The 26,602-nt window shown below is 40.1% G+C and overlaps 3 protein-coding genes and 1 long non-coding RNA gene across 4 annotated transcripts; 3 read left to right on the plus strand and 1 right to left on the minus strand.

The window, feature by feature from the left end:
- Positions 1-103: 103 nt before the first annotated feature.
- On the minus strand, positions 104-8,983 carry LOC108275807 (protein phosphatase methylesterase 1). Its single transcript, XM_017486807.3, has 15 exons — positions 8,863-8,983; positions 7,691-7,790; positions 7,458-7,550; positions 6,677-6,734; positions 6,534-6,585; positions 5,686-5,840; positions 5,000-5,090; positions 4,825-4,890; positions 4,596-4,722; positions 3,358-3,481; positions 3,039-3,083; positions 2,080-2,144; positions 1,053-1,120; positions 877-911; positions 104-498 (listed from the first exon to the last, which is right to left on the minus strand). The coding sequence occupies exons 1-14, from the start codon at positions 8,907-8,909 to the stop codon at positions 887-889; spliced, it is 1,116 nt and encodes a 371-aa protein (XP_017342296.1). The 5' UTR covers positions 8,910-8,983; the 3' UTR covers positions 104-498; positions 877-886.
- LOC128635108 (uncharacterized) lies at positions 7,125-8,847 on the plus strand. The gene is made up of 3 exons (XR_008397977.1): positions 7,125-8,002; positions 8,107-8,165; positions 8,499-8,847. It is a non-coding gene; the product is annotated as an uncharacterized LOC128635108 (long non-coding RNA).
- A 1,172-nt stretch (positions 8,984-10,155) lies between the features above and the next one.
- gprin3a (GPRIN family member 3a) lies at positions 10,156-15,888 on the plus strand. The gene has a single exon (XM_047160226.2). It carries the CDS (start codon positions 12,437-12,439, stop codon positions 14,459-14,461), a length of 2,025 nt encoding a protein of 674 aa, XP_047016182.1. The 5' UTR covers positions 10,156-12,436; the 3' UTR covers positions 14,462-15,888.
- Positions 15,889-17,207: 1,319 nt separating this feature from the next.
- On the plus strand, positions 17,208-23,309 carry ppm1ka (protein phosphatase, Mg2+/Mn2+ dependent 1Ka). Its single transcript, XM_017486811.3, has 7 exons — positions 17,208-17,365; positions 18,078-18,563; positions 18,668-18,768; positions 19,866-20,031; positions 21,205-21,349; positions 21,944-22,078; positions 22,750-23,309. Exons 1-7 carry the CDS (start codon positions 17,253-17,255, stop codon positions 22,879-22,881), a joined length of 1,278 nt encoding a protein of 425 aa, XP_017342300.1. The 5' UTR covers positions 17,208-17,252; the 3' UTR covers positions 22,882-23,309.
- The last annotated feature ends 3,293 nt before the right edge of the window (positions 23,310-26,602 follow it).

Consider the following 26,602-nt stretch of genomic DNA (forward strand, 5'->3'; position numbering starts at 1 on the left):
CCTTTTCTCTTTTTATTGTGTAGTCTCATGCACTTGATCTCATTCAAGGTGGAAGTTTATTTGATTTCAAATGACGTGTACACACACACACACACCCCTACAGTATTTGGAGACTGACCTTGAACAAATCACACTCGAGATTCTGCTCTTTCCTGCTCAATATTTTGCATGTGTCTCAGACTGTGAATTGAATATGAATAAATTTTATTGTGAGTTTACACTAAAGCTTTTCATTCCCACTGAAATGCCATCACATTTATTCAGAAATTGATCCCGAGTCGCTACGCTGCGTTTACATACATCACACACACAAAAGAAGAAAAAGAAGACGACTTAATATCTCAAGAAGAAGAAGAAGCAGTAAAGACTGGCACGTAGAAAAACAATTGAAAGTCATGATCGTAATGTTGATGAGAAGAAGACCACCGCTGGCTGTGTGTGAGGTTTCCTGCCTCGAGAGAGCGCCATGGAGACGACGCCTGCTGGCACTGAGACGCTCTGTGGACAAAAATGAATAAACTCAAAACTACTGAATAACACATCGCACGAAACACGCCCACAATTTGCAAATCGGAACCAGTGGTAAGTTGCTTTTGCATGTGCTGTCATTTGCATATTGGAACGTCGTTGGTTGTAACATTTTATGATGCAATAACACTCACTTGTCACACGTTCAATACTTTTTTTGTTTAAAGATTGTACGAAAGCCACTGCAGTGACAAGTTTCACACTTTGCGTTTGAGCCTGAACACTTCGTTCCTGTAAAAAGTATTTTGTCGTTGAATGTTGAAGAAAAAGGTATTAGATTTTCACTGATGTTTTTTCTGTGAGGAAACGTTAATGTAACGTACGGAAGGAGTCTCCAGGCACACTCACCGGCTCGAGTTCACCGCATGAAGGGGTACGAGGAGCTGAGGAACAAGACAACACACACGAACAACGAAAGGAATTAGGGTCTTGCGCACTAAAGACAGGACTTTAAAGTTGATATTGACTGTGGTTTGTTTTTAAAACATTAAATCATGATTTAAAAAGGAAGAGATCCAGCTCACCTCTTGGTTTCGCTGCGAGCTTCAGCAAACTTGTGTCTGGTCATGAAGCTAGCAAGAGCGTCAGCCACCTAGAAATAACACGGAGCGTTCTGTATATGGATTTCATGCCTGGATGTGCAGTACTTTCTAAACTTAACGCATAACATGCCTTTGGAAATAGTAGTAGGGGCTAATTCAACATGAGAAATAATTTGTGTTTTTCTTAATTTTTTATTATATTTGTTTGTTTTATTTGATTTGTCTTGGTGAAAGGAAGGTGGGTATTTGGAGTGGGTTTTCATTGTTTAATAATATATAAGAATTAAGGATAAAAATTGTTTTTAAATAAAAATTAAAGGTTAACATCTACAACTAATCAGTTTCTTACAGACAACAAAATATGCTGTTAATAATAATTCTAAATATGGGGAATAAAATGGTAAAAATAAAGTTTTGGTGAATGTAGTTTTGCTTCAGTGTTCTGAAGCTATGATGCTAATGTGGCTAACAGGAACTCAGTAGAAGTCACTCAAAATCTTGCTCAAATTGTCATATTTGCTTCTTTAATGTGTGTGTGTGTTTTTTTTTTTTTTTTTTTTTAAATAATTATATATATATACATGAATTACAATATCTTTTGTGGAACTTTGGTTAAAGGTTAAACTTAGGATGGACACCAAACTTGAGCTGAGAGGAAAAAGTGATTCCAAAATGGCCGCCATTGGCATGTTCCAGAGTTCAGAGTTTTCTTCCTTTTTGAAGGTGGGAAAAACTAAAGAAGCAAACTTTGAACACTAAAAGTAGTTTTGATTGATTGACTACCATTACTTTAAAATAAAAATTTTTTAAAAATCCACAAATTTACTTTTTAGTCGAGCCATTCCTCAATACTGGGAGCTTTGGAGCTTAATAATGATACATGCTTGGTGTTTACTTTAGCATTGCTTTACTACATCTATCAGTTTAGCATTCGGAATTAATGAATTATCTATATAAAGTACTGATTTAATCTGTTTAAAAAGTGTATAAATTATTATATGTCTCCTACCTTGTCTGGTGTGTCCTCGTGCACGGCATGACCACAAGGTGGCAGCACCTGCATCATGAATTTACCTAAAGACAAAAATGTTTTTAAAAATCACCTCATTAAGAACTCTACAGATTGAAAATGGCTGTTATCGGTAATATTTGCTTGTTTATGGTGGTTGGACGGATCTCAAGATAAATGACACGACACACAACCCTTTATTAATGATATTTATTATTTAGAAACTCTATCAAATGAGTTTCCTTTGGCAGTGTGTTCATCAGTGAAGGGGGCGTGGCTTGTGTGCTTGTCGGTCTCAGTGAAGGAGGCGTGGCCTCTCCTCTAAACTGGTCTTTTAACAGCTTTATAAATCATACACTCTAAGTAAAAAGATCTAGAATTTTCTAGAAAAAAAGGTCTTCAGCTGTCCCTGTTCTTCAGAAGAACCCTTAATTGGTTCTATGTTTGGTACCCTACACTCTGTTGTTTCCCTATCAGAGAGGGCTACGAGTACAACCATAGGACTATCTACAGTACACTTTGTTTGAAGAAGGTAAAATGTTCAACACAAACAGAAGAGTAAATGTGTAATTCTTCTAAGTGATTTGAACCAAGGGAATTCATTAAGAGGAGTGAAATGAAATTGGGGAAAAGCACCAGCGTTTAATTATTTACTTTGGACGTGGAAGATTTTCATTTTTGTCACCTCCAAATCTCCAAATCTCTTCTGTTACTCAGTTATAAGCCTCAATGCCGTGTAGGCCTGCTGTTAGTCAGGAGAAGAACGTTGCTCTTGTCCAGTATTTGACACGTAGACTGCAGAGTGTGTGTGCGCGTGTGTGTGTGTATGTGTGTTGGTTATTATTAGCAGTAAAGGTCCTTGACTGACTGCACCAGGTGTCTCCTCAGCTAGGCTTGTTACTACAGCAGGGTTTTTTTCTCTCTGTGGATATTTTGGACCCTAAAGCAGATAGACTCACCTTGCATTTGGCCGATGGTTAAGTCTCTGTCCAATCGATCGATACCTACACACAGGACACACCGCTCATAATAATACACGCAATCAGTGTGTATAAAATATTATTTAACCATGTGCACTGTGCTCCAGTCAGAAGACAGCTACAGTACCTGGTCAGGCAACATTTGTGTGTTTCGGACACGAGTGTGTTTGTTACCAAGTTTTCGTAACAGAGTTTAGAAGTGTTCGGAACAATTTTTGCTAAGCCACGAACAGAATGTACTTTGTGTGTGTGTGTGTGTGTGTGAGTGTGTGAATGATTTGGTCTGTGTGTGTGTGACCTGCGAGCAGCAGCAGTTTGGGCACGTTACAGCCCAGAAACAGGTTAGAAATTCCTCTGAACCAGCCATCCCAGTACTTTTCCGCTTTAGACAAGTCGATCCTCCAACTGTACACGCTGGAGGGCTGTAGGAACACACACACACACACACACACACACACACACACACACACACACACACACACACACACAGTAGAGTCGGTGGTGGGATGTATAACTCCTTACTGATGTGTGTCAGTGTAGAAGTCCATTGGGTGTTCAGTTCTGTTTGCTCTGAATTTCGGTTAACTCTCGGGTGATGTCTGTAACTAGATTCCTCACTTGCATAACTACACACTACACACCTTTAGTGTGTTTATCTGAGTTTATTTGTAACTGTTGCAGTCAAAAACACTTGATTTTGCTGCGGCTTTGCTCAAAATTTGTGATTGAACTTGCAGAGAGTTTTTTTGCAGAAAGCTACTTGAATTGTCGAAATCGCAGCTGCACTAAATAGTTTCGCACGCTCTTTCGCAGTGATGTTTGTCGGTGAATGAGACCTTTTAGCTGTACTCATGTGGGACACACGTGAATCAAAGACGACTTGGTCCAAATCTGCGGAAAATCTGAAATCTTGATTTTCCTGGAGGAACTGATGTACAGTGAAACTCGTATTGGTAATGAGGCATGAGGTAAAGAATCAAATACTATTTCTATATAAATTCGCAACTCTGTGGATAGATATCTGTCTGTCTGTCTGTCTGTTTCTCTGTATGTCTGTCTATCCATGTGTCTATCTTACTCAATCTGTCTGTTTTTCAGTGTTTTCAGCTTTCTCCGTCTTGTCTGTCTGTCTCTCTAGTATTCTCAGTCTTCTTCCTGTCTGTCAGTTTTACTGTGTATACAGCTTTGCCTGCCTGTCTGTCTGTCTGTCTGTCTGGTTTTTCAATCTGTCTTTCTATCCATCTGTATCTCTACCTCTCTCAATCAGTATGCCTAGGTATTCCTGTCTGTCTTTCAGTATCATAATCTGTATATCTGTCTTTAAATCTATCTACTCATCTCTAAATTTATCAATTTGTATCTCTATCTGTCTGTCTTACTCTCTAGCTATGCAGATGTCTGCCTGTCTGAATGTGGGTTTGCCTCTCTCTCTAGATGTGTTGATTCTTATCACTATCTATCTGTTCAGCTGTCTGTCTGTATTATTTAGTCCTGGATAATAATATAAGAGAGCGGTAATAAAATGTCTGTTCTCACCTCCGATGCCGTGCTCTCTGCTTTGTCGGTGACGTAGTTCAGGTCATAAAACTCCTCGTGACCCTCAGCGACGCTCTCCGTCACCGGGCTCACCTGCTCAGCCGAGTCTCCATCCTCAACCTCACACCTGTGCGTGTTCAGAAAGCATGATACATACATAAGAGCCTCACAGGAGCATGGAGTAATTATTATTAACAGGGTTTATTTGGACTCTGTGAGATAACAGTACCTCCTCACTTGGCCCACCATCGATACTTTGGCTGATTCCAGGTTTCTGATCTGCCCGCTTTTAACACTACGGAAGCAGAGGACAGGGAGTTAGAGGCCTGCTCACTGTTCTGCATGGTTTAAGATGGTGGATAGTGTTACAGGGATATGTGGACATGTGAGACTTTAGTAATGACCTCCATTCGATGGCATGATCGATGGACTTAAAGGATCGGGGTCGTCCTTTCAGGAAGTTCTGCATGCTGTGAAGCACATCCATGGCGCTCCCTACAGAGACAACACACTTCACCTTGAAATATATATTACACATTTACTATGAAAAGCCACAAAATGTCAGCTCATGACCAGGCATTTGTTTATACCACAGCACTGTTAAATTCTTCCACATAAACAGATTTAAAAAATGTTTTCTATAATAAAGAAAAACACGCTGTAACGCTGTAAGTTTTTCCAAAATCTTCAGGACAGAGGAGTTCGCGATTTCTTGATAACATGACAAGCTGCGTATTTTTGTCTTATTAACTTCAATAGAGAAAAAAAGAGAGAGAGGCTGGTGAGCGACTGTTTATAGCTGCTATAACTTGTTCCAACATTCCATAACGATAAATGTAACTATAAACAGATAAAAAGTTGTTTTTTTTAAAAAAAATCTAATTGCTATGGAATAAGAAGAATAAAACACGTTCAGGACGTGTTGTTATAGGAAAATAATCAACTTCAGCGTGATCACCCCATCCCGTTGTTGATTATTTTCCTAAAACAGCATGAAACAGTGTTTTATTCTATACTTATTAGAAGGGTACAAGGGCACGAGTTTGACTGAAGCTGGAAATTCAGCAGTATTTGCAGAATAATCGCTCACCTTCAACGACGTCGATAACGACCAGGCCTACCACCGAGGGCAGCAGACTTCCACTGGCTGCGTGCACAGCTATGGCTCCGCCCATACTGTGACCAACCAGGATGATAGGGGGCGGGACTTCACCATATGTGGCTCGCACCACGTTAGCTACGTCTCTGTAAAAAGCACAGTGACTGGTGTTAGTCATGTGATATTCCATCCATCCATCCATCCATCCATCTTCTATACCACTTATCCTTCAGGGTCGCGGTGAACCTGGAGCCAATCTCAGGGAGCATCGGGCACAAGACGGGGGTACACAACCATCGCAGGGTACAATTACATACACATTCACACACCCGTTCATACACTACAGACACTTTGGACATGCCAATCAGTCTACCATGCATGTCTTTGGACTGGGGGAGGAAACCGGAGTACCTGGGGAGAACATGCAAACTCTGCACATGCAGTGCAGCGGCGCGAATCAAACCCCCCAACCCTGGAGGTGTGAGGCGAATACGCTAACCACTAAGCCACCTGTGATATTTAAAATGATAATCATAATAAATGAAGGAATGAAGATTAAGATGCTTTTTCGGGATGTTTCTGATTCTTCATGAGTGATTGCTCGTTTCAGAACACTGTGTTTACTTACATGTATAACATGTATACTTAGTGTATAAATGGAGGCTAAAATGCATCTCAGATCTCCTGCAGTGATTTGAGTAAATTCAGATTTAAGCTCTTAATCCTTCAGCGCTCAGCCGGATGATTGAATTGAATTCTGCTCCACTTTTCAGTCCCATTGGATAAAAGAGTTTGTTGAAGGATTAAACATAAATATGTGTGTGTGTATGTGTGTTTACCTAGACATGGTCTGGGTGGAGAGATCGTCGGCATGCCGGACTTGAGTGGCACCTGTAATACACCCCAGTATGACCAGCTTACTGAACCCTAAGATAAATGATAAAACGGTATTATTTTCCTTACGTTCGACCTTTGAACTTACCGTGTCCTCGTAGATCCATGGCCAGAACCCGACAGGTGACTCTACTCGTCATGGCCGCCTGCAGAGAGACGGAGCTTGGCTTACTCTCGATGTTGTATACGTCATGACGTACGTTATATTTATGTGTTCTGGATTCTGATTGGTCAGAATTAATCACAGATGTCGCACAACATTAAATGTAACTATAAACGGATGGAAAATGCAATGTTTAGCGTGGTAGTAGAGACTCTGCTTCATCACACCACCCCGTCATTGATTATTTTCCTATGACAACATAACACGGGGTTTCCATATAGGGACTAGACTAGATCAGTGCGCTAAATGAGCTATTATCGGACAATATATATATATATATGTGTGTGTGTGTGTGTGTGTGTGTGTGTGTATGTATATATATATATATATATATATATATATATATATATATATATATATATATAAATATATTAATTACATTAGCTAGCTTGTTTGTTAAAGTAGTTGGCTACGGGATTTTAATTCCATGATATATACTAGTTAGCCTGGTGTTATCTAGCGTGTGAGTGGGCTTTATTAGTTACTTAACACCAGATCGCTACAGTCAGCTAAGCTAAGTATTGCTGCTTTTAATTAGATGGCTAACTACACAGTGGAGTTCAAACCATAGATCCCAGTGGTGATGTAAAATGTTCTGAATCGCAATTGGCTAATCCAAGCGCAAGCTCCTCCCCTTTTAAGCCAATGATGCCTGCTATTTAGCAAAACGAGGACGTGTGAAATGAATGGTGTGTCGGTGACGTACAGTGAAGACAGCCCAGGACAGGGCCGAATGTCCTCCTCCGTGCAGCAGCACCAACAGTGGACCATCTTGTCCGCTCTTATACACACGGAACACGTACACACACACACACACACACACACACACGCGCGCGCCTGTCAAGGAATCATACTGTGTTCTGCACGTAGACACAGGACAAACCAGAGGCTGTGCTAGCAAAACTACCAAACACTTTAGTGCGTGTGTGAGAAGGATATGTCCTTGCTTTCTGCTGATCCCACCACCACGTCATCCATCATCTCAAAGTATTCACTCCAGGACACTGGGGAGTAATCTCTCTTTCTGCCCACTCCATGACTGAAGCATGAGAGAGAGAGAGAGAGAGAGAGAGAAACATCAACGACAGCTTTACAGATTATCATCGTTTCTATAGTAACAGCTCGTTCATTTGAAAAGATAAAAAAAAGCATGTTTAATTGATAATGATATGAAGAAGTTTTCTGTAAGGAGATGTTTACTGAACGTTTATGGAAAGACTCTCCAGCGTCAGCGCTTCAGAATAGTCAGAGGTAAAGTAGTAACTTTTTTCAACATCTTCAGGACAGACGAGTTTGCGAAACTTTCTCAGTAACGTGACAAGCTGTGTTTCTTTTTTTTTTTTTTGGATGGACAGATGGACAGATGGATGGATAGACTGATGAAATAATAGATGGACCGAAGTAGAGAATTCAGGTATATATGACTAAAACAACAACATAGTAAAGATTTTTCTACATTATCTTTACATAACTTTACATTACATTTACTCGACATATACTTTACATTTACTACATGTATGTAATTGTTTACTCTACAATTCCTCTACATTTACTTTACATTATCTATACATTAAAACCAGTTGAATGCAAATTTGTAACTCAACCCCCCCCCCCCCCCCCCCCCCCCCCCCCCCCCCCCCCCCCCCAACCTCACAGGAATAAAGCAATAGATCACACTTCTTCCTCTTATTATTATTATTATTATTATTATTATTATTATTATTACTCAGAGCACAACCCATTGCAGGGCGCAATTGCACACGCTCACACACTATGGATGGACAAGTTGGAAATCAGCCTACAACACTTGCATGTAATGCAAGCTCTGCGCACACAAAGTGGAGACGGGAATCGAACCCTCAACCCTGGAGGTGCGAAGCAACAGTACTAAGCCACTGTGCCTATTACACATATAATATTGAACTGAATTGAAATGATTACATCAGCAAATTATATAACTATATGTGAGCACCTGGTCACCTGTCAGACAGATATAGACGCACTCACACACACAGGAAGGTTTATAGATGGATAGATACAGATTGACGCTTAGACAAATTGATCTGAAAACAGACAGATGAATAAACACACAGACACACACACGGTCTTACTTCTCTGTATCAAAGTTTTCCTCCCACATGCTGGCGTCGGTGTTCATCTGCTCCTCTGAGTTGGGCACACGGAGAAACGGCTCTCTGAGGGTGTGTGCGAGTATCTCTGTGTGTGTATTCGTGTGTGTGTGGAGTTTAGAAAAGTGACACACACCAGACGCTCAGCTGAAGAGCCTGCAGGTGCAGCAGACAGGTGGATCAATCACAGAGCAGAGATTGGAGCAGAGATTTTCTCAGAACACACCCAGAGTCAGGTGTTTTTGTGATCTGAGGGCCAAGAGCATGAGTGTGTGTGTCAGGGAGAATTCATTTCAATTCAGCGCTCGCTTCTCGTACATTCTGGAGAATAACCGAGCATCGTTTAGTTCGTTTGGGAGCAGCATGGAGAATTTCTGCAGCTAAAACAAATCGTGTCTGTGTAAAAAAGCTTTATTGGTTTGAAAGTAAATAGTGACTTAAGTAATAAATAAAACTGTCCTGTTATGGGAAAAGAATCCACGATGAGGTGGTGGTGATGAAGCGGCCTTACTGTTACCACCCTGATGTTGAGCAACAGCATGTCCTCTTATACACACAGCAATTCGCCAACGATTGTATATCTTTAAAAATAAATTAAAGAACACATCATCATCATTTTTTATTTATTTATAATAATTACATTTAATGTTGTAGAACATCTGAAACAAATTGGTTCCTGTTCTCGCTTACGTTATAGCAGCTATAAACACATAAAACCTATGTTACTGACAAACTGTAGAGTGTAAACTCCTCTGTCCTGAAGATATCAGAAAGTGTCACAAAGCATTGACACTGGAGACTCCTTCCATAAACGTGACCAAAAGTAAACATCACCATATGAGAAAATGTCACCATTTTAATGCTTGTACGTTATTTTAAACTATACTGTCAGGGCTGCTGTTATAGAAATGTAACCAACGCCTTCTGACCAATCAGAATTGAGAATGAAACAGCGTTGTGGTGTGATAGAAGGTAAAGAGAAAGCTTGATTTGACCAACAACAACAAGAAGAAGTTTTTACAGTGCAGGGATCTTAGGAAGAGATCAGTGAAGTGATAGAAAAGATGTGGGAATCGGAAAGACAAAACTTAGTCATTTATTTTCACAGGTCTTTGATTCAGAGCACTGGAAGGAGGTGAGCTTATCATATACTGTATATTATATATATATACATACATATATATATATATATATATATATATATATATATATATATATATATATATATATATATATATATACACACACACACACACACACATTTATTCATGTTTACCTTGGAGAGTTGACTAGAAAAGTGTCTGCTTTATGGTATGAGGTGGAAAATACCAAACACTGTATTGTCTGTTGTCCCTAATTAGGCATGTGATCTCTCTCTCTCTCTCTCTCTCTCTCTCTCTCTCTCTCAGGTGTTGATGACAGCAGTGACAGGTTGCTAGGTAACCTATATAGCATAACCTCACTGTAAACAACTGGCAGGTCCTAGCAACAATATGATGACGTTCTTTGAATCGGATGATCTTTTATTCACAACAATGGGAAAAAACCCTCCAAAGCTACTCATTGAAATAAAATACAAAAAAAAAAAATTGTTAGTGATTTTTATGATTATTTATTTTTTCATTATTATTATTTTTGTTTTGCATGAAAAGCAAATAAACGGACAGATGTTCGCTCATCAACATATCGCATGCCCATAGTGTGCGCATATTATTCCAGAGCAGCCCCATGGGAAAAAAATCCTTGAATAGTCATGAATCACAAACTCCATCACCAACCATCTCCATGACTCCAGTGGAGTAACGCAAACATCTAACGTTCAAACCTTAGGAGAGAAAAGCGGTTCCATTTGCAACAGGTAGCGAGCCATTTTAAGCACGTGCATATACATTTTGCACTGAATGCATGGATCGTGTCTAGAGATCTCGCGCTCAGCTGAAAATAATAATAATAATAATAATAATAATAATAATAATAATAATGATAAATGCACCGTAAACCCGACACGCGCGCGACATGCAGCAGCAGCATCGTCATTATTTCTGCAGCCGGAGCTCGAGACAGACGCGAGCGCAGACACACCGCACAGCGCTTTCTCCCATCCGACATTTCCCTACATTGTTTCGCCCTGTGCACAGCGTCAACAACCACATGCGTCTCTGTGTTAATTTCACGCGGTAGCGATGCATCACGTGGTGCTTCTGTTGATGATGGTGATGATGCGCAGGCTTGGAAGTGCTCAGCATCTGCGTGTGGAACTGTGTCACCTCTAACTGTCTGGTGCAGGTGAGTGACATCTCAATGCACAGATTTTTACACTGGTGTTGATAGATGGTAGTTGCAGTGCTATAGTAGCTGCAATGTTAAAAGGCTACGTGTAAAGTTTATTGCCTTAAGATCATAATATCCATATAAAGTAAGGAATAAAAGCCCAGGTGGTGTGGTGAAGCAGAGTTACTGTTACCAGCATGCAGTGTTTTATTCCACGTATACCACAGCAGTATGATAATGGTTACAATTTTTACGTTTATTGTTGTGGAATGTCCGCAATTTAGTTCCTCACTGGACACTGGAGACTCCTTCCGTAAATGTTAAACAAACATTAGTAAACAGAAAAAGGGGACTAAATCTGGAATGGGATGTTCGACAGGCAACAAGGGTGTGATGGTCAGGTCAACTTTGGCCAATATAGTGTATTATGCATGCACATGCTTGTTGTCTAAGGACATCATAGTCAGTTGTATTCTAACATCCTATCTTGGAGCATTGAATTAAGTCGTAGAATTATGTTCATTAGAAAAAGTGTTCATTTAAAAAAAACTTGGACTGTCAAAAAAAAGTGGTTAGCGTGATTAAATTTGCTCGTTAACATAACATTAAGGCGATGTATTTAACTCCCTAGCTAGCTATGTCACCCAACGCCATTTTTTTAAATACAAGAGCTCTCTTGTTAAAATACCTGATAAATGTGTGTTGTTGTTGTTGTTATTTTTTTCTAATTTCAAGTAAATAAATGCACTACAAGTCACGAGATACTGGATGCTAACACTTAAGTTTCTTTCTTGTTAACCAAGACATGCTTAAAGGCAAACTAAGTAATGTTTTTTGTTTTTTTTAATACATAATACTGTGGTAATATTGTAAGCTCTGTTAAAATATTATGAAATTATCAAGATAAATATTTTAATTGGGGACATGCCTACTTCCAAAAACACGATTTATTTATTTAAATGTGGTTTAACAAGAACTGGGACTTTTGTTCACATGGCTAAATACTGGCCAAATCCTGTGTTATACTACAAATAAGTGTTGTAATATACAGAATCATGATATTTGTATGATTATTATAGTAGCTGAAAAACAAAAGGGAATAATGAACTGCATGCAGTACCATTTATTTAAAGATTATTTTTTAGCATGAAGTCTTGATTATTTATTAATCAACTTGTTTTATTTTTTATGGTTTTTACCACAGTGCGAATGTGACATTCAGAGCAGCAGACCAGCAAAACCAGATACTTCTTTGAGCAATAATAATCTACAAACGCTAACCCAAATGGAATCTCACCCAAGCAACCCCCATAACAATCCCAAAGCGTGCTACAAGACTGAGTCAAGATCCAAAAACCAGCACCAAGAGGCCACTTTGCCTCCAGGCACGAGAGGAGGAAATGGCTCCTTCTGGCTCAAAAAGGGAGAAAAGTCAATAGATTCCCCTATGCAAACAAAAACACCAGCCAGCACTGTTATACCAACCACTTTAGTTCCTGCATCTGCCACAGCATCACCAGCTACTTCAAGAACACACCTTGTCCAAGCAGCTACAGCTCCGTCAATCACGTCCACTACGATTCTTACAACTGAAATCCCTGACAAGCATGCTGCTGGGATCACTCAAAGTACAACACTAACTTCTGGAACCAGGGGACATAAGATAAAGTGTTCCAGAGAAGGAGAACTGGAGACCTCTGATAAAAACTCCTCCAAGAACATCCATAAAACCACATCTCAGATTAGTGCATCCACAGATTTGCAGAAGAGCCTCCAAAAAACATCTAAGTCGGTTGTAACAAGAACAGCCTTGCCTAAAAGTGTCCAGCAAGCAAGTTTTACTCAAATCCGCACACCCAGCCCAAAGCTCAAATCCAGTCCTACTCCAACAATTGCAGTGGACCAAGCTGAAAACTTCCGGAAGGGGAGAAGTATAGGGATGGTGCCATCACTCGCACATGAACTCAAATCTAACGATAATGGGGCATGTGTGATGGAAGTCCGTCAAGAGGTACATAGTGTGCAGCCACTGGGGACAAAACAGGGCAAGGTAGAAATGCTTCAGAGGAATAAAGATGAAGAGAAGAACAGAGGCAGGAAAGAAGAAGAAGACATCCTTAAGTACATGGACGTGGGACGCACTCTCAAAGGAAGTGAAATCACTCTTCAGGTAGCATCTAAATGTCCCCCTTTTCCACTAGACAGGCTGCAGTTATCTCCAGGGGCAACAACCACCTCTGCATCACAGGTGAAGGAGACAGCAGGCAAGACAGATGAAAATGCCATGGCCCAGGAGACAGAGTGTGAGAGAGAAAAACTATGTGAGTGGAAGGAAAGTATGGAAGGAGGAGAAGCCCTTGAAAAGAGAAGTGGACATGAAGGGAGAGACCAGGAGAAAAAGACAGAAGAGAAAGAAAGGAAGGGCCAAGACAGAAACAGTGAAGCCAAAGAGAAAGAAAGGGAGGACAGAGAAATGGAAGAGGCAATACAAGAAAAGAAATTGAACCAGAACCAGAGCTTCAAAGATGCTGCAATAATGACTGAGGAGCACCCGGTTCCTGTCCATACACTGGATGCTGCCCTGCAGACAGAGCTCTTGTATGAGGATGCTGAAATTCAGGCTGTTGTAGAGGTCAGCAACAAATACACAACAATGAGTCCAAACATGACACATCCATCCTGGAGCCAAATTGACCCTAAGGCTAACCTCAGCAACCATGAGAAAGCTTCTGGAACTGCCAGTACGAGCTTACAAAATGGACTTAGCCAAGATGTCACCTTAGATTCAGGTTTAGCACCAATAACTCTTGCATCAGTGGGATCCATGGCTAAAAGTCTGAGCCCAACCCATTACAAGTCTTCTATATCCTGCAAACGTACTCGGCAACATGTCTGTCAAATTCAGATTGAATTGTGCAGCCAATCCACTCTATCTGACAGTCTGGCTTTACCCGAGGAAGAGGATTCAACAAGGTCTGGCCTTGAAAAGGAACCCAAGCAAGTGGACAGAGAGGGAGACCAAGCAGAGACGGGTCCAATTCCAGAGGTGGCGTGGGATGAGCAAGGCATGACGTGGGAGGTTTATGGAGCGGCTGTAGATATGGAATCTCTTGGTTTTGCCATCCAGAATCACCTCCAGCACAAGATCCAAGAAAATGAGCAACGCATCGGACACCTCCGCAAGTCTATCTCGCTCTCCGAGCACTCGAAAGATGATGGAAATGGAGCAAGAAAGAAGAAGAAAAGCAATGTCTTCCGGTCACTGTTCCAACGACCAACTTGCTGCTTGAAGACTGAATCTGAAGCCTAAATGGATAAAATTACTATATATGTGGTGGTGTACTTGTTTTTGCAAGTTCATACCATGTCAACTAAATGGTATGGTCTGAAATTGCGGGAGAACTTTGAGAACATTTGCTGGAGTTCTGGGCAGCTGTTTTCTGTTAGACCGCAAGACTTGTGGGTAGGATTTGTTGAAGAGTAGGTACAAGACGGGGAGGTGTAGTACAAATAGAAAAATATTTATATGGATTTATGGTTAACCAGGGTTCCTGATTGGAGCAACATAAAATCATTGGCCCTAATGTCAAGTGATCGCAAGTTAGAATCATGATGATCCCACAGCCATCTCTGGTCTGGAGTTCAAAAGAGAAAATTGGGTGGTATTTGGAAAACTTCATCTAGGTATTGTAGTATTTACATTTACATTTATGGTGTTTGACAGACGTTCTTATCCAGAGTTTTAAAACTGATGGTATTCTTAGTCCGTGACCTAGTGAACCAGTATCGAGATGTATTTAGTGATAGAGACTTCAAAGTACCTCTGTAAGTCGCTCTGGATAAGGACATCTGCACTGAGTTTCAAGCACTCACACTGTATGTCGCATGCAGTTAGCCCAGGTGTTGTAGCTCACACTAATGCACTTTAGCTTTACCTGAATCCATTTTTTGTAACTCGGTAGAGTAATTATTTGGTGATAGACTTGGTTGGTCAGAAGTAATAATCTGCAGCTAGGTGGTGCTGCCTGAATGGTCATTTTGGTATTATATTCTGTGTTTTGAGACCAGTGTTTTCCAATCCTGGCAACTGGGCACCAATCATCTACACATTTCACAGTACCATATCTTGTTTACTTCCTGATTTTCCCACGATTTATGCTCCAGTTCCATTTTTTACACACCCTGTTCATCATTAACTAGTATAATTGTGTCCTGTTAGCAAGTCCTTCCCCTTGGGGTGTTTGCACAGTCTTGCATGTATACCACTGTAATTTTAAGCTGGGTTTCCTAATTCCTTCTTTTCACTTCCTAGTTATGGTCCAACACTGCTGGATGTTTCACTTTGTATTACAAATATGGATTTACCAATGATTACAATGGCTGTTGTGTTTTGATTTTAGAATAGAATCTGCTATAAAATCCATACATCTTGGTCCTGGAGTAGCCGTAGTTTACCTTACACCCAGCACACCTGATTGGGCTGAAAGGAATGTGTTAGGATGGGGAAAATACAAAACTAGGGTTGGGGCAAGGGTTCTCTGTGACCAGAACTGAAAATGCCTGCTCTAGTCTAATGGTTTAGAACGCTGATCAATATTTAATCATTTCCATTAGGACTGTGATCATGTGTTCATGCATGTGGTTTTAGGGTTTGGTGGTTGTGTGTTTGTTTGTGTTTTCCTTGTTTGTCAGGATAAAGTATCATTCAAATAATCCCAAACACACATTGAAATTAAAAGTGAAAACAGAAAAGACATTGTCTGTTCATTTCTCTCTCTCTCTCTCTCTCTCTCTCACACACACACACACACACACACACAATTACCTCTTCTTTGCTCTGAAGGCTCCCAGTGGAATATCTGCCCCACTTTCTGTAAAGGTGAAGTGTGTATGAATACATTCATGTCAGCTTCATCTCTCATCTCCTGGCCGCCATCTCTCCCTCCCTCTCTCTCTCTCTCTCTCTCTCTCTCTCTCTCTCTCTCTCTCTCTCTCTCATACTGTTTTTTCATTTTCATTATTTCCCCTACTCTCTATATTAATGATTTATACATACATTAAACCTACATTATGTTTTTCTCTGAGTTTTTTTTTCTCCATGTTTAATTGATGGATCGTGGTTGTAGAAAAACTTATAAACAAGATAGAAGGAAAATGGATAGTGTCTGTCTCTCTGACACATCCTTCTATCTATCGATCGATCTTTCTATCTATCTATCTGTATGTCCTTCCATTTCTCTATTTGTCTGTCTTTCTGTCAGTCTTCCTGTCCATCTTTCTGTCTGCCTATCTATCTATCTATCTATCTATCTATCTATCTATCTATCTATCTGTCTATCTATCTATCTCTTCATTCTTGTCTTTCTCTCTCTCTCTCTTTTGTTTGAGAAAGTCACACTGATGGAGATAATGAATTCCAGTATGCACTACCCGTCTCTGAGAGCGGCAGCAAAACAGAGGAATAATTGCTTGGCACAGCGTGTTAGAGATGCTAATACGGGATACTTATCTTGAGTTATTTATATACACACCCATCATGGGGATCACTTTTTAAATATCAAACTACTGACTGTTGCTATGCAGGTCACATTTTGCCACCATAGGACCAGATATTATTTGCAGTACAGGACAACTGACACACACTGACCATGGATAAGATGAAGTTTAGTCTGCAACTGTGCTCCTTTTACTGTAATAAAGTGCCTATAGGTAATGATAGGTAATACTGGACAGACTCATGCTAGCACCACACCCACCATGTTAGTGTCACTGCTGTGCTGAGTATGATCCAAATAAAGTTAACAAGACCTTAATCATGTGCGTGTGTGTGTGTGTGTGTGGGGAGAGAGAGAGAGAGAGAGAGAGAGAGAGAGAGAATTGAGTAATATAGAGTCTGATTTACAGGTCAGTAAAGGTCATCCTGACTTTGATTACATCACGTAATGCACTTACGCATCCGCCCCGCTGCGTTTGATTGGCCGAGAGACGAACACCCTCGGCTCGTGACTGCTCCTTTCATTTATGGAATATGTAAATTAGATACAACGCTTTCGGCTTATGATTGGTTGTTCTGTCTGAAATATGTAAATGAGCCACTTGCAATGCAGACTGCGCTCACATACACAATCACACACACACACGCCGGCTCGGGGAGCTCGTGCAGGGGGTGTAACCACACACAGAGAGAATTAAATATAAAACTACACCTACACAGGTGAGTAAAGAACTCTGTTACACTAACTTCAGAGGTTTGACTTGTCTATTGAACGATAGAAGTTTGTTACAGAAGTTCTAAGGTGTGAAATGTAACAGTGTAGAGACTTAAATGCAACATTAAATGACAAAACTCCATTTTTATCATTTGGACTTGTAAGTGTACTTTTATGTAATTTTACATCACTGTGTTATACACATATACTTTGCAAGTTTATTGAGATACGTAACATAAAGTAGGGCATTCCGTAGTTATTAATGAATGTTGTTGCTATGAACAATTTTTTGTCCCACTTTACCCCAAATACCACTGGACAGAGACCTCTATAGGTGCTGTAGTGATAGGGTGGTACAGCTTTTGGTGCACCTTGTAGGAGTAAAGTTACACACTGTAGTTCATCCTTTTCAATGCGGAGTGTGTGTGTGTGTGTGTGTGTGTGTGTGTGTGTGTGTGTGCTGATCGTCCTCTGCTCTTTATGAGTGTCAGTTTCTCAGCAGTGTTGGTTGGAGATTTGTGGCTGTTGGACGCTGCTGCCATGTCAGTGTCTCTGTACTGGGAAAGATCCAGCCACTCGTTCCACTGATGGATGGGCTAAACTGGGGCTGACAAATTATTTAGAGCAACAGATGGCTAACTAATCAGTGCTTGCTTGAGTACAGTATCCTCATAATGTCATTCAAATGTTTCTTGTTTTTATTTATTTATTTTACAGGAGTGCCAGGAAAAAAACAAACAAACCCAGCACACTTCTCGCTTTTAAAATGTCTCTCTCTGCCATTACCGTCTCCGTTCTTCTCCGCCGCTCGTTCTCCTCGGTTAGCAGGAGTGCTGGCGTGAGTTCAGGCCGGTGTGTGTGTGCATGCGGGTCAGCAGTGCCCGGGGTCCGCTGGTACGCCACTGCTCGTTTGGATGCCGACGGAAGCGGCCGGCCTACCACGTGGGACTCGTTTGGGATTTGGGACAACCGTATCGAGGCGCCCATCCTGTTACCGCCCAGTATACGCTACGGTAAGCCAATCCCACGCGTAAGCCTGGACCATGTGGGCTCGGCCTCGCAGATCGGCCGTCGTCGTGACAACGAGGATCGGCTCCGTGTAGCTGAACTCACGCCCTCCATGCTCTACTTCGCTCTGTTTGATGGACATGGTGGCGCGCAAGCCGCTGACTTCTGCTACACACACATGGAGCGCTACATTAGGTGACACACGCACACACTATGTACACAAAAAGACACTCGGCATAAGTATAGGATGGAGGTTAAAGCCCACACAAACTGATCTATCATTTGTGTGTGTGTTGCAGGAAGGGTCTGGAGAAAGAGTGGGATCTAGAACGGGTGTTAACAAAAGCCTTCCTACAGGTAGACGCTGCCCTGGCCTCCGAGATGCAGATGTACGGCAATGGTACGAATACATGAGGGATATTACATGGCACAAAAACACATTCCAGTCTCACGCAAAATCCTGTTAAAAATTCCAAAGAGTTCCAAAGAGCCGTGCCCAGACATGATGTGGTCCAATACCAGATCAGATTAACTCAGAACAATCTGGTACAAATATTGTCTGGCCCAAAACCCCTAATTCCCAAATAGTTTAGCAACATGAACTGACTTTCCAATTGTTAGGTGTAAAAAATGACCTAGTTCTAAACAAGATGTTCTCAAACTCTTGTGTCTGGAAACAACTCGCTCTCGTTCATTCATTTATACTTAACCCTGGTCAGGGTCGTGGTGGATCCAGAGCCTATCCCAGGATCACGAGGTGGGAATTGAAATATAATGGGATTATAAGCCATTACAGACCACCACACACACCTTCACATATCACCGATCGATCAATCCACCAACCAGCATGTTTTGGGGAGGTAGGAGGAAACCTGAGAACCCCGAAGAGACCCACATGAACATATGACATACCTCTGCATGAGGTAGTACCCTAAGCTCAGGATAGACCCAGGGACCCTGGAGCTGTGAGGCAGAAACCCTACCTGCTGGTACCAAATAACTCAGCTCCAAACAATATGATGAAAACGTGAACTCTCACAAAAATGACCTGCTCCCACTAAACCTGCTCCCACTACACCCAATAAACTTTTGTGCCAATAATTCGTTCTGTATAACAAGGCAAAAAACTTATATAAAACGCAAACCAATTCTTAAAACACGTCAACAGTTGGGCAAATCTGAACAATCTGACAGAAAACTGAACCATTCCAAAATGACTTACCCCCAAACTAGTAGGTCTGGCGATAAAAACAAAATTGCACATATTGCTCTAGCAAGAATGAATAGCATTACATGATCTGTTTCTTCTTCTCGATTTACCAGGATTATGAAACCAAAGCCAACCAATCACAACCCGCCAAATGATCTTATTCATAACAGTGTCACCCAGTGCCACACAGTGCTTTGTACATTATATTAACATTTGAGATGATATATATTTTTTTATATATGTATATTTGATTGGCATTTTGGTTATTCGGTACTAATACATTCCAGCCTCTCTGATGACGGTGGGCACAACGGCGACAGTGGCTTTGCTAAGAGATGGGATAGAGCTGGTCGTCGGGAGTGTTGGAGACAGTCGTGCCATACTGTGCAGGAAGGGTGAAGCATACACACTCACCAGCGACCATACGCCCGAGAGAAAGGATGAAAAACAGAGGTACAGATGCTACGTAGAATCTCTCTGAATCTCTGTATTCACTGGCATGCTAAGTGGAGCATGTGTGTGTGTGTGTGTGTGTGTGTGTGTGTGTGTGTGTGTGTGTGTGGGACCAACTTCACTTCTGTTTTATAACTGAAGATGATTTAAATGTCATTTGTACCTTGTAAGTGTGTAAACAGCTAGCTAACCGGCTACCTGACAGGATATCTGAGAGGATTTATTGCTATTAGCTAGCTGATAACAGAAGCTAACATGGCAGGATTTCTGAGAGAATTTCTTTAGCCATATTCATAAATATTTATAAAAAACACTTGTCATTAGCTAGTTGATAACATTTGGTAACTTTCTAGCATTTCTAAAAGGGATTTTTTTTAAGTGGTATTCATAAATGTTTGTAATTTAACTCGTAACTAAGATTGCTAACCTAAGAGGATTTTTAAGCCATACATAAACGTTCATAAACTTCACTGCTAGTGCTAGATAGCTTACATAGGCTAACCTGAAAGGATTTCTAAGGGTTTTTTTTTTTTTTTTTAATGTCGTATGATAAATGTTTATATGATTATGTTAGCTAGTTGATAATAGAAGCTACCATGAAAGGATTTTTGAAAGAGATTTTCATTTTCTTATTCATAAATGTTCACGAACGTCCTTGATAGTGTGAGACAGCTTACATAAACTAACCTGACAGGATTTCTGTGAGGATTTGTTAAAAGTCATATGATAATGTTTATAATCTAACATTATAAACTTATTGCCTAACATTATAAGTTAAAGGCAAACAAGGAAATCCCATAATTCTATTCAGTGAATGACAGAAACTGTAAAAAATAACAATGTCTGTACAGACAAGATAAATTCCAAATAAAAATATTAGTTAATATTGTAAACAGCAATAAAAACTTTGTCAAGTATTCTGATATTTAAAAAAAAAAACAAAAAAAAAAAACCCCAAAACGATCAGTTTCTGGAATTGCTTGTTTTTGTCTAGAATATTACACAAACTCTGTATAATTATGTGTATTATGTGCTCCAGTGTGTCCCTGTTCACTCACGCTGTTTACTTATGTGTACGCTATCTGTACTGGCAGCTCGGTGTATACATGCATGTTTGTTCTCTTGTTCAAATTTCAGTGATATGTGTGGTGTGTGTGTGTGTGTGTGTACCAGAATACGCAAGAGTGGAGGTTTCGTAACATGGAACAGTCTCGGTCAAGCCAACGTGAACAGCCGCCTGGCGATGACACGCAGCATCGGAGATTTCGACTTAAAGCAAAGCGGTGTTATCGCAGAACCTGAGACCACTCGTGTAATAGTGAGTCGGGGAAAGTTGCTTTTATCAACGTTTCAGTGGATCTTACTTTTTTCTTCTTTGTTTTTGCCCAAATAAGATATCAGTACATTAACTTTTGTTAAACGTTTTGAAAGTTAAATTGAACAATCCCTCACTTTTAAATGCTTTTAAATTTTACTCTTGTGATTTTTTAAATCTGACATACAACAGGTCTTATTTATTAATTTACCAGGTAAAGTATGTAAATGTTTTTTGCTGGCCAAACCAAACTAAAAATTCCCACCACATTTACAAATGTTTCACTGATTTTCTTCAATTCCACGTATGTATGTTTAGCCATGCCCATAAAACTCCATAAAAGGCAAAGCTCACAATGACCTGAAAGTGAAAAAAAATCACGACTGAACAGTGAAAGATTATGTAAATGCTCCTGAAACCCATTTATGTCTCCATCTCAAGCATGATATACGCAGGCCTCTTGTTTGTTTTTTTTGGTTTTTTTTTTTTTTTTTTTTTTTTTTGTGTTTTTTTTGTTGTTTTTTTTGGGGGGGGTTGTTTTTGTAATCTCACGAATATTTCAGTATCTCAAAATGGCTTCCTGGTCTCATCTTCCAGTTACAGCAGTCTCACGACTCGTTTCTGGCCCTGACCACCGACGGCATAAACTTCATCATGAGCAACCAGGAAATCTGTGACGTCATAAGCCAGTGCCACGATCCTACCGAGGCGGCCCACGTCATCGCAGAGCAGGTAGCTGGATAGCATCGGTGCTACTTTTGCGCATTTAATATCCAGTCATTTGTGTTCCTGATTTTAAATTCAATTTAAAAATCTACTTCATTTGGAGGTAAAACATAAAAATCAAGCTCTAATACCAGAGCGATGTGGAATTTTGGATTCTGATTAGTCAGAATTGTTGATTCGTTTTCTACAGATTTATATTAATGCGCTCCTTCTAATACGTTATCGTTTCCATAGTAATAACTTACGCAGGGACTTGTATGTTGGACGCTCCACAGAAACGGATCAGGCAAACCCCATTGTTATTGAACGACGAAAAGGGTATTGTATTTAGAATTTATGGAAGGAGTCTCCAGTGTCAGCACTTTGTAAGAGTAGTTGAATAGCTGCATGTAACTTTGTCACTGCCAACGTGAATGCACTATAAGTGTTTAAAAAAAGAATACTCACATACCCAAATCAATTTCAGCTTTAATTTAAGATCAAAAATGATGTGAAAGGTTCTTGTCATCTCACTAGAGATATGTGGGCTTCTTTCTCTGTAGGTTCTACGGACCATGACTTTGGTCAGGAATGTGTGCCATTTGACCTACATAGTTCAAATAGCTATCTAGTAAGGAATAACTCAGTTTAAACACTGATGTGTGTGTATGTGTGTGTGTGTGTGTGTGCTTTCTCAGGCTTTGCAGTACGGCTCTGATGACAACAGCACGGTCATCGTGGTTCCGTTCATAGCATGGGGAAAGCAGCAGAATTCCCACCACAGCTACTCCATGAGCCGAAACTTCGCCTGCAGTGGACGCTGGGCCTGAAAAGTCACCATCTTTAAAGCTGAACTCTGCTGGAATGTGTTATGTAACACACTGTAGCCTTAACACTACGTATCAAAAGTATTTTTCGAAAAAGTTTTTCATAGCAGATGATAATTGACTTATTATATCCAAGGTTATATTCGAGTATTGTTTTTTTTGTATCCAGTGCTGTTTTCCCTTTTATATATTTCTGGTAACAATTTGCTACATTAGCAATTTGAACAGTATTTATGTGACAGCTACTATAGTGGCAAATTAAAAACCTGGCCTTCTTGCAGGGCATAAGTCCTATGAATCATGAGATGTCCACTGACCCAGTACAAACTGAGTCCTTATAAAAAACAAATGGAAAAAGATTAAAATATGAGAACGCAAACACAACGTTGCTGTGGATTCTTAAAATAAAACACTTCCTAGTAATTTCTTTATGCAATTTCTGCTCATCCTCTTTGGAGTGCTAACATACCGCTAGCTCCAGCATGCTAAATCTGCCCTGAGGGTTCCCCATTTTTGGTTGGTTTTTGTTTGTTTTAGAAAAGTAGAACCACTTTAGGAAGCTAGCCTGTCACCATCCAAATAAGTCTTGGGAAAAACTCTCCTTTTTCCCGCCCTAGATGTGTCTCAGCCTCAGAAGCTCCGCCTACTGCTCACATAATGTCTGAGACATTTCACACATTTCTGGCCACAAGCTTCAGGATCTTACATTCTCACTTTACACTTCACACTGAGAAAACAAAATATACTTGCTCGACTATCAGTGGTCTTGAGGACGAGACACGATTAGGCACGTTTAGTCCGTAACTTTCAACCATCAACTGCTAATTTATGTACTTGAACAAGGATACAGTGTAAGATTGTATTTATGTGTGCTTGATAATGTGCTTACCAACATGACGCTGGCTTTGAACTTTGCGCAGTTTCAGAATGTAAGAGGATAAGCAGCTTGACATTACAGAGCCATGTGTGCCACGTGTGTGTGTGCGCGCGCGCGTGTGTGTGTGTCTGTTCCCAAACATAAAAATGAACCTGAACCCGTTACGCTTTTAGAAAGTAAGAGGAGATGTGTGTACAGTATGTGCCTCCTCAGATTGTTGTGTCAATGTGACAGTGTGAGAATGTTGCCTGATCTTCTCTTAACACTCCAAACATACTAGCATAATGCTAGAAGCCTCCATTTTCAGGAAGTCAGACAGTCCTGTTTCTGTACAACTGTTTCTAGAGATGAGGAGTAAACTTTTAATTTAAATTAAGTTAAGTTAAATTAAATTAAGGCTGACAGAATCTGATTTTTGAAACAAACAATAAAAAAAGTGATCTAGTTTCAAACTGCGATTAAATCAGGCAATGCGTACTATAGTACTAAATAGTGCTTTAAGTTCTTCTATCTTGAATTTATTCTCTACTTGTAAGGTAGGATTCTGACGTTTGTGTACTATCTACTTGATTCAGTTGGATCTAGATTCTCACCAGTAGAATTGCTGTATTGTATAGTATTGTTGATTCTGTAGTGCTGCTTGGAAGTGTTTGTTAGTCTATGCTAACTAGTTCTCTCGGGTGGTTAATCAAGAGTAATTTCAGTCTTCCTTAAGGTTTGAATTGTGGGCAGGGCTTACTGAGATATATTGAAGGTTATACACTAGAGTCTAGTGTAACGGTTTGAAGCATAGATTTAGATCAAGTATCAAGTTTAGTAGCGTTTATTTCTTCTTGTTCAGTTAAGTGTTACCAGTTCCCTCTCAGCCCTACTGTATCTTCACTAACTTCATTCCTGACTAGACGTGTGCCTCAAATCTATCTCTGTCGTCACGTCTCTCAGACCTAGAAGCTCTCATCCACAAACCAGAGGCCGAACTACCAGTAATCTCATGTACCCTCCTGAGCTGTCTCTCTCTCACACAGCAGGGGTAGGTGGGCTCTGGAATTGCCAGTCTGCTCTAAAGAAAGCTGATTTCATCTCACCTTTAGCTTCCCGTTACACTCGTGACTTTCTGGCACTAACTGAGACCTGGATATCACCAGAGAACTCATCGTCAGAAATCACGCGTGTAATCGTTGGTCTGGTGAAGCATTCGGAATGGAGAAATGTGTTTGTGTAACCTTTATGGAGGGAGTCTCCAGTGTCAGCGCTGTGTAACAGTCAGAGGTAAAAGCTGTAACTTTAAATTCTGTGACATCTTCAGGAAGAAGAGTTTACACTTCTGTGCAGTTACTCAGGAACATGGCAAACTGCAGGATATTTATTTTTAGTCATTTGAAGAGAGAGAATAAAGAGATAGAATAGTGAGAGAGAAAAAAGAGAGAGAATAAAGAGAGAATAGAGACAATAAAGAGAGAATAAAGAGAATAGAGAGAATAAAGAGAATAAAGAGAGAATAAAGAGAATAGAGAGAGAATAGAGAGTGAATAAAGAGAATAGAGAGAGTGATTAAAGAGAGAGAATAGAAAGAGAATAAAGAGAATAGAGAGAATAAAGAGAAAGGATAAAGAGAATAGAGGGATAATAGAATAAAGAAAGAGAAGAGAGTGAATAAAGAGAATAAAGAGAGCATAGAGAGAGAATAGAGAGTGAATAAAGAATGAATAAAGAGAGAATAAAGAGAATAGAGAGAGAGAATAGAAAGAGTGAATAAAGAGAGAATAGAGAAAGTGATTAAAGAGAGAATAAAGAGAAAGGATAAAGCGAGAGAATAGAGAGATAATAGAATGAATAAAGAAAGAGAAGAGAGAGAATAGAGTGAATAAAGAAAGAATAAAGAGAGAATAGAGAGATAATAGAATGAATAAAGAAAGAGAAGAGAGAGAGAATATAGAGTGAATAAAGAGAGAATAGAGTGAATAAAGAAAGAATAAAGAGAGAATAGAGAGAGTGAATAAAGAGAATATAGAGTGAATAAGAGAGAATAAAGAGAGAGAATAGAGAGAGTGAATAAAGAGAGAATAACGAGAGAGAATAGAGAGAGAATAAAGAGATACAATAGAGAGAGTGAATATATAAATAGAATAGAGAGAGGGCTGGTGAGGGAATGAATGTTTATAGCTGCTATAACATAAGCGAGAACAGGAAGTGACTCGTTTCATGGATGTTACATGGAACATTAAATATAACTATAAATTGGTACAAAGTATCACGTGTCATTCTTTAATAAATAAAAAATGAATGGTTTGTAAATTGCTGTGGTGTAATGGAAATAAAGCACTCCAGGGTGTACGGTTACTGTATACAGTAAATGTGATTGTATCTGCTCCCGGACACTAGGTGGCAGCACTTCCATGCACCAAACATGCAGAGAGGTCTTTGAGAAGCATGACCTGACTGAAGTTTAGTCCTTCTGATGAACATTGTGTTAAATAACTGTTGTCCATTACACACAGGGGGTTTCAGCTCTGATCTGTGTTCGAGGAGGTCACTGGCTTTAGTACTCTGCAGGTAAGAAAGGAACGCAGGTAAGATGTGTACGATGCCAAGTGTGCCAATGTGCAGCACGGCTGAGCGTTAGGGCATAGACATCATATCATCATGCTGACTTTTTAAAAAAATATTCAGAACAAAATCAGGTGCCTTCAATTAGAGTTTGCAACTGCAAAATCATAAAAATTACACAATTGCCTGTCAATCACATTGAAGGAGGTGTGGTCTCTTTGCCTGTCAATCACATTGAAGAAGGCATGGCCTCTTTGCCTGTCAATCCCATTGAAGGAGGTGTGGTCTCTTTGCCTGTCA

The sequence above is a fragment of the Ictalurus punctatus genome, chromosome 15 (assembly GCF_001660625.3).
Source record: "Ictalurus punctatus breed USDA103 chromosome 15, Coco_2.0, whole genome shotgun sequence".
NCBI lineage: Eukaryota > Metazoa > Chordata > Actinopteri > Siluriformes > Ictaluridae > Ictalurus > Ictalurus punctatus.